This window comes from Xenopus laevis, chromosome 8S (genome assembly GCF_017654675.1).
Source record: "Xenopus laevis strain J_2021 chromosome 8S, Xenopus_laevis_v10.1, whole genome shotgun sequence".
In the NCBI taxonomy this organism is placed as follows: domain Eukaryota; kingdom Metazoa; phylum Chordata; class Amphibia; order Anura; family Pipidae; genus Xenopus; species Xenopus laevis.
The window spans coordinates 88004815-88018915 of record NC_054386.1 but is presented as its reverse complement, the minus strand read 5'-3'; the positions used below and the strand labels follow the sequence as shown (position 1 = coordinate 88018915).

The window sequence follows — 14101 nt, the reverse complement described above, 5'->3', positions numbered from 1 at the left end:
TACATTGACAAAATAAATCTGATAGCACAAAACTGATAAAGTAATCTTACTACATAGTTTGTAACAGAATATTAGTTAACAAAATTAATTAGATGATATACTGTAGATATCTGAAGAACAGACACTGATGTTTATCCATTTTGTCAAACAAAAGAGATAATGTGAAAACATACATATCTTTTAAGTAAAGATGGTTGTACATAATGTATTTGGTGAAACTAAAAGCTGTATGTTCTTTTGTAAAACAACAAAAGTTGAGCAAAATGTGTTGGAAGTTGAGCAAAACATGTTTGTGCTACAAAAAAGTAATTTGCACTTTTGTTACAATACAATAGATATATTATATGTACACAATTTATTTTTGCTAACTATTATCAGTTTTGTTCCACAATACATATTTAAGCAAGACTACATATATTTTGTGGCACAAAATCCATGTTCTCATTAATTCTGTCCAAATGATGCAGAAAATCCTATTAACAGATTAATTTTGCTTACAAAATGTACTTTTTGTCAACATAATGTACATGGGACAAACGGCACCCCATAGCTCAGAAGCAGCACTGTGCACTAACACCCACCCGATTCCTGGCTAGCTGATGTTTTTTCAACTTGGAGTAAAAGGACGGAAGACTAATATTTTCCACACTAGAATCATTCCGTTTCAAAATAAACATGAAATCAAACCAGTTTTACTAGTAACACCTAACTGGAAAATAGTTTTTTTCCCTGGATAAAAAAAGGTATCAAACCACAGAAAATCAACTCCTGATGGTAATAGGAGTCAAGCCAGTACTAAGAAGAAGGGTTGGGTGTTTTGGGGCCATGTTTTACAGGAGAAAAAATCACAAGGCAAGTCCAAAATTGTTATAATGTTCTATTGGTCTACATGAGGAGCAATTGTTACTCATTAAAAACAAACTGACTACGCAAATAAAATTGCGCCAAATGTAAATTGCTGTGTGTCTCTGGAGTATATAAAATATATAAAATGTATTTAGTTATAATTAAATTGCAGAAATAAATGCAGTGTACTGTTAGGAAATTGGTTAATTTGACTTTTGCTTCCTCCTCTCCCAGCCCACCTTATTTATGTCATACCATCACTCCCTCTTTCTGATAAAGAAAAGTTATTTCTCTGATTAAAGTGTGTGCTACATACAAGATGCTATTCCTCTTGAAAAGAATCATTTTTGCAGTTCTGAGTCCAAGAAAATCAATGAGAAACAGATTAATGTGAGTTTAGAACAGGGCACGACTACTGCCTGGCGAGCAGCATCCAAGAAGCACCTGTACATCCTCAGCAGTACAATGTCTAATATAAATAAGGAATAATAACAACACAGTGAGAAGCAGAGCAGGGGATCTTGGTTCGATTCCAGTAAGGGCACTATCCCCTTGTCTGTATAGGTCACCATTGTGACCAGTGTACTTTATCCAGACACAACATGTTTCGGACAGACATGTCCTTCATCAGGTGCTTCACCTGATGAAGGACATGTCTGTCCGAAACATGTTGTGTCTGAATAAAGTACACTGAATCTAAATTGGCTCTCCAGAGTGAACTTTTGCTTATACCTTGGATGTTTTCTGGTGGACCCTAGAAAGGAGCAGTGCTTCCCATTCACATGTCACATTTCCATTGATTCTGCCATTGTGGGTGTAAAAAAGAAAATACTGCCAGACAGAGACAATAAGCACAGTGAGTTAATCCAGACTCAGAAAAGGACATGTCCGTTGCAGTCACATCCAGTGAAAATATGTCTGAACCAGTGGGCAGAAAAAAAGGTCTTAACATATGGCACCTAGAGTGTATGTCTTTTGTTTTATCCGCAAGCAATTAGAAGTATAGACACCTTTAAATGGCGCTCAGCAGGTAAAGTCACAGCACTGAAATAAGCACACAAGGAATCAAGTAATTGCATTAGAGGGCGAGGTGATAATTACACAGAGTTGAATAATTCATTATTTAGGCTATTTGTAATGCATGCTAATATGCTGTCATTAGGCACAGCGAGGAGCACTCGGCAAGGTGGGGGTGGCTTCATGAACCCCACTTGGAGGGGGAGGGCCTGCACAGATTTCTGTCAGATACACAGATTCTGGCACAGACAGGTTACACTGATAGGTTATTCTCATTTCCCTGAGGCTGGTGAAACAATGATGTAGCTGGAAAGGACTTTTGGCCCGTAAAGACTTGCCTTACGTCTGCTGACAAGGACCGCGGCCTGACACTTGCACCAATTAACCATGGAGCGTGATGCATATGTTAGCCTGTACAATACAAAGGTACCCTGTTCTGCCACTAGCAGTGACACCGAGGAAAAACCTTGGCCAGTCTGTCCTAAATTAATTTAAATGTCTTGCACCTCAGACCTGTTGAGGTTGCATATAAGTCAATGGGAGAAGTTCCAATGATTTTTTGATGTACACTGGGTTTCGTGCAATACCCCCGGGCAAAAATCTTTTTGTGTAAAAAATCCGAAAAAATCATGAAAATCTTATTTTTTCCCACTAAGCAAATTTTCGGCAAAAGGTAATAATAAATAAGTGTAAAAAAAACCTGAGCAGATTTGATCGGAGTTTGTAGCAGAAAATATTGAGATAAATTCCCCCTAAAAGACTACTGCAGCACAAATATGGCAGATCCTTTATACTGGAACATTGGGAATCAGGTTGGTAATGTAACAACATTGAACAAATCCTTTTAAAATTACATTTTAAATTAAATTTTAATCAATTAAATTATGAAGCATGTGTAAAGAAAACATTATTTAATTTCTGGTGTCAGTATCTCTTTAAATATAATGTGCCAGTTACTAGCCATATTGCAGCCTTGACAATATTAATTATGACATCACAATGTGAGTGATGACATCACAATGCCCAGTGATGACATCACAATGCCCAGTGATGACATCACAATGCGAGTGATGACATCACAATGCCCAGTGATGACATCACAATGCCCAGTGAAATTTCCCCATCCTGTATCCTGAGCTTTAACCACTCATTTGTCAGTTGGAGAAGAAGAGTGAATGAGACAGTCATGGCTTATTCAATCTCTATCCAAATTATTATTTCTATATTACTAAATTATTTCATCAATTTTGCTGTGGGCTTCCCGGTTTGGAGACTGGATGGTAATTATATTTATTTTGAGTCAGATTTATATTTTTTTTATTTTGGGAAGAGATGTAAGTGAGAAGTAGTGTGTATAGTAAGGTGTGAGGGTGTCAGGAAAAGGAGCTGTAACTGTGGCACATGGGAATTTTGTTTGTATATGTTTTTTTCTTTACTTCATATAACAATATATGTTATAAAGGCAGTATTTTGCACAATGTACAAGAGACTGTAATCACCCTTAAATGAAAGATTAAATATTTAATATTATTATAACATTACACAGTAAGATATAACTAAATTGATATTAAAATAATTATAAATGTATTTTATTGGCACAAACTATCCTTAGCTATTATTCTTATAACTTTTTTCATGACATTATTAACTGCACTGTGCCAGTTACTGGTCATACTGCAGCCCTGACAGTGTTAATTATGACATCACAATGCCCAGTGACATTTCCCCATCCTGTATCCTGAGCTCTAACCACTCACTTGTCAGTTGGAGTAGAAGAGTGAATGAGACAGTCATGGCTTGTTTATTCTCTATTCAAATTCTTATTTCTTTATTATTAAATTATTTCATTATTTTTGCTGTGGGCTTCCCAGTTTGGAGACTGGATGGTAATGTATCCCTAATGTATCTTGAAATGATATTTATTTTGTCAGATTTATCTTTTTTAATTTGGGAAGAGATGTAAGTGAGAAGTAGTGTGTATAGTAAGGTGGGAGGGTGTCAGGAAAAGGAGCTGTAACTGTGGCACAGGGGGATTTTGTTTGTATGTTTTTTTTCTTTACATTCATACAACAATAAATGTTATAAAGACAGTATTTTGTACAATGTACAAGATACTGTAATCACCCTTTAATGAAAACCCTTTAGGGCCAGGGTACACGCCGCTATTTCGGGAAATTGATTCTACTTCATGCGACTAATCTTCCAGACCTGCCTTCCTGCTGGCTAGAACGTAAATCGCCGGAGGGATGGCTGTCGTATCGCTTCGGGTTTCCATAGTCACCCGAAGTTTCCTCGTGAGGCAACTTTGGGCGACTCCGGAAAGCTTCATTTCAGGGAGATTAGTCACCTGAAGAAGAATCGATTTGTCGCTGGGTGACTAATCTCCCGAAATAGCAGCGTATGCCCTTACCCTTAATGAAAAAATCACCCTTTAATGAAGGGTTAAATAGGACCCCCTATTCCCTGGGCCACCCCACAGGGTCTGTTTCCTCTATAGTTACGCCACTGTGTGTATCTATATATTAATTCATTTTCATTGTATTCATCTAATTGTAATGTCTCAACTAATGGTATTTATTCCTTACAGGACCCAGTGATCAGAAGGCAGATTGTACTACATCCGATTCTATGAAACAATTAGGTAAAGTTGCACAACTTATAGAAACATGCCAATTACATGTCACTTGCAATAACCCTAATCATTAATACATAATGGGCCTCTGTTAGTTTTATTTGTATTTCTATTTTTCTTCACCTCTTCTATTGTCCCTGTCATTTCAAATTATTTTTACATTTTATTTCTAGTCCTGTTTATTCCTATTCCCTCTATTGATTGTGTTAATTCCATTATATAATTATTCACTAAACTGTAATATTTCCCTTTTCCATTTGCTTTTTCCACCAACCACATTTCCCCTTTATTCTGGTATCTCAGGACAAATGCTCTCTCAGCCCTACACTTCTATAGTGATATATGATAAACCTATTCTACATATTTCTAGCACTTACACATTCATACTCTTCATTAACTTATTTTCTTGTTTAGTTTTAGAGATCCCTAAACCGTATATCCGTTTGGCTGGAGCATGCATTAGTTTGTTGATAATTGGACTTCTGGCATTAAGCATTCGTTTCTGGTGAGTTCTTTAAAGGGATATTGACTTTTTAAAACTAGTGTGAGAATCCTGGGGTTCGACTAATTTTTGCACCAAGTCTAGTAACCTACAATACCAACCAGATCTTCAGTTTCAACAGATGATCAGTAAATGCTATCTGCTATTTGGTTGGTTACCACACCTTGGGCAAACCTTGGACTTTTTCATACTGTTTAAAGGGATTTTATAACTCCTATAGATTAATATGTAGGGGTTATTTACTAAACTCTGAATCGAAAAATGCTGAAAAATTTGTGATATTTTTTTATAAAATTGGACATTTTGGAAAAGTCCAAATTAGAAAATCTGGCATCTCAGGCCTTTCGAGGTTGCATATATATAGTCAACGGGAGTCCCAATGATTTTTGATGGTCAATACCCCAATATTTTTGGGGTTTTCAGGCAAAATCGTGAAAATCTGATTTTTTTTTGCCATGCAAAGCTAATTTTTGGGAAAATTAAATACTTAATAAGCATAAAAAAGCCAAGCAGATTTGATTTTGGAGCAGAAAATATTGAGATAAAATCGGACTTTGAGAAATAACCCCCCAACATTAATTTTATTGCTGTTCAACTTAAGTAAAATATATTGCCATAGTAAGATTGTTATATAAAGCTATACAGTACATGTAGTGATTTCTATATTCTGGTCTTTATAACATCTTGCTGTTGAGCCAAGCCAATCAGTATGAAATTGAATATCTTAGTTCTCAGAATAAATTTACACCAATTCTTATTTTGAGGTTTAGCTCCCCTTTTAGATTTCTAGAGACAGTGTAGGGTTTAATTTACACAGAAACAAATAATTTTATCTTTTCTTTCCCAGCAACAAGCATGTGAAAGAATTAAAAAAACGTGAGGAAGAGGTGCGGAGTCTTCAAGTAGTTGTACCAGGTAAAATTCTGTCCGTTTATTTTTGTCTGTGAAGGTTTTCCCCAATAAATCTCTGAAATGGGTTCATATAGATCAAATGGCAATGCCCCTATAGAGTAAGAATATCCAGGACTGATGAGAAGCATTATAACAAATAGGAGGGCTGCTGGAGTGATTAGGAAGGCTCTCTAAACTGAAGTTGACTGACAGTCATCATCACAAAAATGAGCGTGCAATAAAGCAACTATATAATTATTAATATTTATTATAATATATCTAGTAACCCCTAACAACCAATTAGCAGTTAGCATTTTGGTCTAATGTGATATTTGAGAGCAAACATTTGACTGGTTATTATAGGTTGCCGTAAAACAAAATCAGAGATAAAATGTCTAAACTTTTACTTTTTAGGAGTAAAAATACACATAGGAGAAGAAGGGAACTCTAAGGAAAATGAAGTGACTCCTAATACAGAAAATAATAATAAAGTGGGAGAAATATCAGAGTCTGCTACAATAACGGATGTCCCTCAAGAGAACTGTGCTGAAACAGATAAAGAGATTATAGATGGTAAGTACAAACTAAGATGAGTGAAGGGGAAGAGGAGTTATTTTTGGTCAGCCAACAGCTAAAACAGCAGACTCTAAGGGGGTTATTTACTAAACTCTGAATAAAAAAATCACGAAAAATTTGTGATTTTTTTAATATAAAAATCTGACTTTTAAAAATCATGAATTTTTCGGGAATTTATTAAGCCCAGAGGATGGAAAAGTCCAAATCAGAAAATCTGGCATCTCAGACCTGTCGAGGTTGGAAATAAGTCCCAATAATTTTTTGATGTGCGCTGGGTTTTGTGCAATACCCTGAAGTTTTCAGAGTTTTCAGGCAAAAATCTGAGTTTTCGGGTGAAAAATCCGAAAAAATCGTGAAAATTGGATGAAAAATCAGAAAAATTGTGAAAATCTGATTTTTTTTCCCCCACAGCATATTTTTGGGAAAATGTAATAAAAAATAAGCATAAAAAACCTGAGAGTATTTGATCGGAGCAAAAAATATTGAGATAAATTCAGACTTTGATAAATAACCCCCTTAAACTTGAGATCCAGTAACCCATATCAACCGGCAGTTACTATTTTCTGATCTGCTGTTTAAATCACAAATCTGACTGGTTAATATGGGTTTCCATGGAGCAAAGGTTTGCCCATTATCATAGTAACCTCATTAATTAATTGAACTTTTCTTTACAGTTGAATCACAGCACATGAACGAAGATACCACTAAAAAACAAAAAAATAAAAATTGGAGGAAATATCTTCCTTTTACTAAAAAAACCAATCCACCTCCTGAGAACGGTGTGGAAACAGATAAAAAGCTAAAGGAAAGTAAGTACAACTAAGTGAAAGGGGGAGATAAAGGTTAATATATCAGCTTTATAATATAAAGGATAAGAATTTAAATTAAGGAAAAAATATGTAAAATGAAAACATACAATTCCAGCCTCTAAGATAATGGGTTGGAGCAGAGTTTTGGTCTCTAACCAGAACTAAAGAACTACATGTAGGGTAACACTGACATCGTTTTCTTACTTTTATCATCTTGTCCTACTGCTGCCGACTTTACCTACTAAACCTGATTTTCCTCACTCTTCCAATCTACAACCACAATCCACTATGTATAAGGCTCAGCAGTATGGGGGGTGGTTACACGTTATACTAATCAATATTATCTTGTAGGTTGGAAGAAACTACTAAAACTACTAAAACTACTAAAAGTAGTAAAACCACGAAAACCAGAATTAGCAGAGGAAACAGATGAACAGAACAAGAAAGTTCATGAAACGCAAGTAGAGGAAGTTGATCAGAAGAAGAAAAAAAGAATATGGAAATGGAAATGGAAAAAGAAAAGGGCAGAAATGACACTTCTCCCGAAATAAAAACCAAAGTCGAAGGAGGAGCAGTTCAAAATAAAAAATGGAATAACGGCAGCCCTTTCCTCGTGAGGCAATTACGGGCGACTTTGGAAAACCATTTACATTTAGCCGGCGGAAGGCAGGGGAAGACAGATCATGGAGATTAGTCACCGCAAAGAAAAGGAGATTTTGTCCCCGAATCCGCCTGTGTGGCCAGAGACTTAAGCTGGCCATAGATGTTGAGATTTTTAAAAGATCAGATCCTGATCGTGATCCTGATCGTGAGACCACGATCTTCTCAGAACGATCGTACGAATGAGATGTACGATCGTTCGAATACCACTAACCGCACGATAATTTCGAAGGATTGGTCGGAGCTTCCCTAAAATCGGTCGTTCGGCAACAAGAATCGTCACGTCTATGGGGAGCTTTAGAATCAGTGTGACCTTTAAACATTGATAACGTTATAATATTTTTTTTCCTGTTTATATTGTTACACTTAAAAAAAATAAACCATTGTATAAAAGTATACCAGCTTTATTTTCTAATGACTTGAGTAATAAAATACACGGGAACACCTTAAACGCCTTTCCTGATTTCTGTGAGATTCACAATTTAAAGGGTCAGCGACCCCCCTCCCTGAGCTGTTTAGAAAGACATAAGACGTTAAAAAAATAAACTTTACACTTTAGAAAAACGGTCACAAATAGAAAGAGAAAAGTACATTTTTATTTCTGGTGAACGATCTGATAACAACTGACCTGAAAGTGTTTAAAGGTGAACAACCCCTTTAAGATTTAGTTTATGTTTTAGCGTAAGTTACCCAATTTACATACATTTGCGCTATCCAGCCAGGCCCCCCTTAGGGTCAAACTTTGATCCACAGCAGGACCCCCTCTCCCCTGTGATAGTGGCTGAGTATAGTGGTAAGTCCACAGTGCTACAAGCTCTAGGCAGGGTGTTAATTTAGAAGAAGGTGACCCCACATCTTCTGGGGGGGGGAGAGCAAGAGATATAGAGGGCCCAGTGGGATACTGACTGATCTGATTAGGGGGGCCCTAAAATGAAAGAGGATAATCAGACTATATAGACGGTGTCCATTTTAAGACATTAACCCCATCCCAATACACACACGTTTGTACAGAACAGGAGAGGATCTAATGCTACATGTCTATTGTGCTTAAAGAAATCATTGCACAGCTCTTTAATATGCCTGTAAATATTTTCTACAATAGACACAATGAATGAAGGTACAAATCTTATTTTGTTGTGTATTAAAATAAAATAATAACAAGTGGCTACATTTTTAGGTGGAATATTTGTGTGTTTTTCACTGCAGGACAAACACCCATTGGGAACATGTTTATTTTGCATTAGCTGATGTGTTCTCTGTAGCTCAGGTCTTTCTCTGAGACAGGGCTTCTTGGCTACAACTGGCCCATTCTTGCAGCTTATGGAATAGTGTTGTAAATATCATTATTATCAGAAAAACCCAATCATGTGACTGATACGGTGGCCTGTAGGGACAGACACAGATTTGTGCCAAGGCCACAAAGGCCCAGGCTTAGGGTGGAACAAATGAATAGGCGACATGCTATTCTGGAGCATTAGGGACGAGGCACGTAGAAGATTTTGTGGGTTATTTGACTCTACAAGCTCTATTCTATTTCTATTCTATTCTATTTGTTGCATATAAGATTGGCATCTGGCTGGTAATGCCACCCCCACTCCCATTAATGTAATTGCTCTACCACTTACATCACTATTCCAACACTTCTATGTCATCAGCCCACCCCCAGCATGCCCTGGCTGGTATTTTACAATTCAAGTGGCTAGCTGTATGGTACCACCCCCCCAGCCACTTATTTTGCTTTAGCTTGCCTGCCCTTATGGATAGGTTGGGGGGCGGCTATGTAAAGGTGCTAGTGGGACCACTCTAAACATTATGCCTGAACTGGTGCTACCTGATAGGCTGCTGTTCTCGGGGTTCTGGTCCTTGATACAACCCAAGCAGTTAAAATGGCCGTTTTCCTTTTGTTCTAAAAATGCAAAGAGGCAAGAAATTGAGATGAAAGATTTGGCAAATTGTTAAAATGCAGTGACTTGACTTTGACATGTTTCTCTCTACAGACAACACTCCAAAATCTTAATTAAAATTTGCCTTTATTTCATCTTGGGGCCACATAAGCATGCAACGTTTCGAGTGGCACTTCACTCTTTATCAAGCTGTGTGTCATACTCTGCCTCCCCTATGCTCACTGTGTGCGCCATACATTGCCTGATTTATACTCCCTGTGTGTGTCATACTCTGCCTGTCCTATGATCCCTATTGAACACAAGCCTGGTATTTGTTCTGGGGGTTTGTTAGCATTTGAAAATAAAACCCTAAGGTGTTTAATCATATGCTGGGGATACTGTATTATACACAGGGGAGGAGGAGGCATATGGATTTAAGGATATTTCTTAATATGACTTAACATTTTTCACATATGAGTGACATCCCTCCCTGCAGTGAGCACCAACCATTTGGTTTTTTGGTGTGCTATTAATGTGGATGTGGTCTTGCGGTAACATGGGTGTGGTTTACAGTGGGTGTGGTCTAAAACAGGGAGTGGCTAACACTGGCTTCCAGTGTCGGACTGGCCTACAGGGATAACAGGAAAACTCCCGGTGGGCCCAGGTGTCAGTGGGCCTCTTGCTTCTAACCATTTAGCCTATTTCATGGTCATTCCCTATTTCTTTATGGGGAAAAATGCTTAATAATGGAAGAATATAGTGTAGAAGTAGAAGTAAGTAATACAAGACTAAGAGAATAAAGAGTTTGAGAGAGGAGAGGAGGAATAATAGTTTAAAAAGTGGTCTATGGTTTTCCAATAGGCCCAATGTCTAAGGTTTTCTGGTGGGCCCCTGGCATCCCAGTCCGACACTGACTGTGCTAGAGGCAGCCATATTTAATATTGGCACATGATTACTACTAAAGTACTGCCATTTGCCTATACACAGCACTGCCTGCAAATGAGAAGTTCCCACCAGCCCTGGGCTATTAGGATTCTGAGGGAAGTGGCAGTATTTGTCTTCATTCTATCAGACTGTCCTTGTGTGTTATTATTAGGGGCTGTCAAGCAGATGTGCGGGGGAGAAAAAAAATGGCCTCACTTGGCTGCGAAGCTGAATGCAAAGAGGCATTTGCAGACAGTAAAGCTGCGCTTCAGACAAGGATGCAGAGGAAAATGGGATCCCATTACCTGCCATAGGTACCGGCAGCTTGCAACCACATAGCTTTCTAACCAGGACAAGTTTAGATGTTTTTATTCAGGACCATGGACAGCGGGGATGGCATGTTCCACTACTTGTGACCCCAGCACACAATAATGTGCTCTCTACATAGACATAGAGTATTGCCATACAGCAGGGGTGTCCAAAAAGTAGACCTTTAGGGGTAATTTACTAAGCGGCAAAAATTCGCCCGCGGCGGATTCGCAGCCAGGCGAAAATTTGCTCAGACAATGCTAATTTACTAAAATGCAAAGTTGCATCCAGGGCACCGAACACAGGTGAATTTTCCCTATTGTTACTTCAATTCAATTATGGATAGCGCAACTTCGATAGAGGTCTTCACTCAGGCTAATTGGCATACGGTGGGAAATTATAAAGTTGAATGGACTTATATGTTGCAGCAAATACATTACATTACACAAGTCCCGGGAACCTTAATAAAATAAAATAGAGTTGTTATATTGCCCTACACATGAGCCCAGTGTATAGTTTATGTGCCATATGTTAGGAAATATATGGGGGAACCAAGTTACCCAAAAAAAAATTTAAGGACTTTTGCAGCAGAAAAAAGGAAGACGCCAGCGTTTTTTGGGACTTAGAAACCTCTTCCACTAAAAATATGATGTAAGTAACAGAAGATCTATGCACTCCAATGCACTTCGCCTGGTCTGAGCTGGTAAAGGCAAGTCTGGCGAAAGAACGTTCAGTAAAATCCACATCTTAGTGAATTTGTGGCGTAACGTCCATTCACCAGAGTGAAATTTTGTCTGGCAATAGAGTGCGAAAAATCACTAGTGTCTGTCTCTTTCGCAAGCGAAGTTACTGACTGCTAACAATGCTTTTATGGATGTAGATCATTATGGGACAACATCACTAAAAGTAGACCCCGTATTAATAAAGTATGGGTGCTCCTGCCATACAAAGTCCTGCTCACTATTACATGTGTACAACAGGGGCCAAAAAGTGACCCCAGAAGCACCAGAGACAAATAGACCCAGAGCTCATTGAGACCCAGTGCAACGCTAAGCATGGACCTCCCTGCTTAAACTACTTTGTATCTCTGACAATGGAAAAGCTTGCAGGCTACTACTGTAAAGATTCAGAAGAAAAGCACTAAATGTATTCACAAAGAACTAAGGGAAATACACATATTCAGAACAACTAGGTAATAACTGCACCCCCAAAAATACGATGTAAAAGTTTCACTATAGTCTAGCAAACCTGGATTCAAGCCTAGCACAAAGAGCCACGTGTTTGTCCACACTTCACCTTGCCATCCCTAGGTTACACCTAACATTTCCAGTACAGGTATGGGACCTGTTATCCGGAAACCCATTATCCAGAAAGCTCCGAATGACAGAAAGGTTGTTTCTCATAGAATCCATTTTATGCAAATAATCGAAATTTTAAAAAATAATTTCCTTTTTCGCTGTAATAATAGAACAGTACCTTGTACTTGATTGAAAGTAAGATATAATTTATCCTTATTGAGGCAAAAACAGCCTATTGGGTTTATTTAATGTTTACCTGATTTTCTAGTAGACTTTAAGGGGGAACTAAAGTCTAAAATAGAATTATGATAGAAATGCTGTATTTTGTATACTAAACATAAACATGAACTTACTGCTCCAGAAGCCTAATTAAACAAATGATTTATGTTTTCAAAGTTGACAGCAGGAGGTCACCATCTTGTAACTTTGTTAAACATCTTTGCAATACCAAGACTACGCACATGCTCAGTGTGGTCTGGGCTTCAGTTGGGAGGTTAAGCTTAGGGATCGTCATAAATGATCGAAACAGCACATGTCAAATCATTTCTGCCGTAGAAGCTGATACAGCAAGACTGATTAATAATCAGAATATACAGACTGCACTGGGTCTGTGGATACAAATCTACACAGTTGTTACAGGGAAACAAACAAAGCCGCTCCAGTTCTGGGAAGTAAGGTGGGGGGCTACCCCCTGTCATTTGAAAGTATGATCGTTTCCCCGAAGAGCAGTTAGGGACCGTCTGAAGTTTCCTATCTGCAGCTGTCAGAGCAAGTAAAACGAAGGGGGAATTTCACTAAATACAGTCAGGTTCATTATAAAAAAAGTCCACATTATTTAATTAAAGTGTATTGGCGATAGATTTCTTTTTCTTTAAAGAAAGTAAAATCAGCAATCACCTCAGCCGGCCAGGTTGCCTAGGGCACCTGGCCGGTCTGGCCCGGCTATGTCAAAGACAGGCTTCAGCTCCCTATCAGGTCCTGCTAGCTGCTGATTGGTTCCTGTCCTACAGTGCAAGTGAGCTGAGAGCCGGTGGGAATTCAGGGAGCAGAAAGTGGAAGAGAAAGGAGTGATTATTAGGATTTTGCAGAAATATTCAATAAATCAGCCTGCACAATTCTTCTATATCTTTATATTTTGCAAGAGGGGGTACTTTATTCACTATATATACAGAAAAAGCCCCTACACCCCTATCATGGGAAGCATAGATCGGTTCCATGGCAGAACCATAGCTATACATCATGCTTCGTATATGCACCTGGAAGAGGGAAATAGTTGGATGCAGAGCTGACAGTCTTGTTGGTAGAAATGCAGCCACATTGCTCACTACATACTGCCCTCTCCTGTCTATTTTTGGCGAATTTGGAAGGTGGTTCAGGCGAGAATGTGGAGGGGCATTTATAATTCATGCAGCTATTCACTCTTCTTGTCTGAATTCTTAATTCGCATTATATCGCCCCCTCTTCTTTACACAAACACTGCCATGCTAATGTGCCTGGGCTGACAGACAAGATGCTCTGCTCTCTGAATATCATTTAGATAATTAAAAATGACAGCTGCATCTCGCCCGCTGCCGACCTCTGGACCCACCTCCCTCCCTCGTCTCCCCTCCTCTAGAGGCTAGAGCCAGACTGATTACTGTCAGTCACAAGCCAAGGAGTTGCCGGGGACGGGGTGAGTCGGTGTCTGCTAGCCACGACCTCTGACCTCTGCCGTGGAGCTGAAACTGATAATAACCTTAAATGCTATTAGACTT

The 14101-nt window shown here is 38.4% G+C and overlaps 3 protein-coding genes across 8 annotated transcripts in view; 2 read left to right on the top strand and 1 right to left on the bottom strand.

Moving 5' to 3' along the window:
* The window catches only part of LOC108700312, a 782191-nt gene that overhangs the window by 347548 nt on the left and 420542 nt on the right, over positions 1-14101 (top strand). The window lies entirely within an intron of this gene.
* The window catches only part of npas3.S (neuronal PAS domain protein 3 S homeolog), a 334397-nt gene that overhangs the window by 102814 nt on the left and 217482 nt on the right, over positions 1-14101 (bottom strand). The window lies entirely within an intron of this gene.
* LOC108700314 lies at positions 4349-7907 on the top strand. 2 transcript variants are annotated; one of them, XM_041575389.1, is made up of 6 exons: positions 4349-4504; positions 4910-5000; positions 5845-5912; positions 6303-6461; positions 7139-7273; positions 7625-7902. In XM_041575389.1, exons 1-6 carry the CDS (start codon positions 4492-4494, stop codon positions 7822-7824), a joined length of 666 nt encoding a protein of 221 aa, XP_041431323.1. In that variant the 5' UTR covers positions 4349-4491; the 3' UTR covers positions 7825-7902. The 2 variants fall into 2 exon arrangements, with proteins under 2 accessions (XP_041431323.1, XP_041431322.1); XM_041575388.1 differs by lacking the exon at positions 4349-4504 and having other exon boundaries at positions 4538-5000; positions 7625-7907.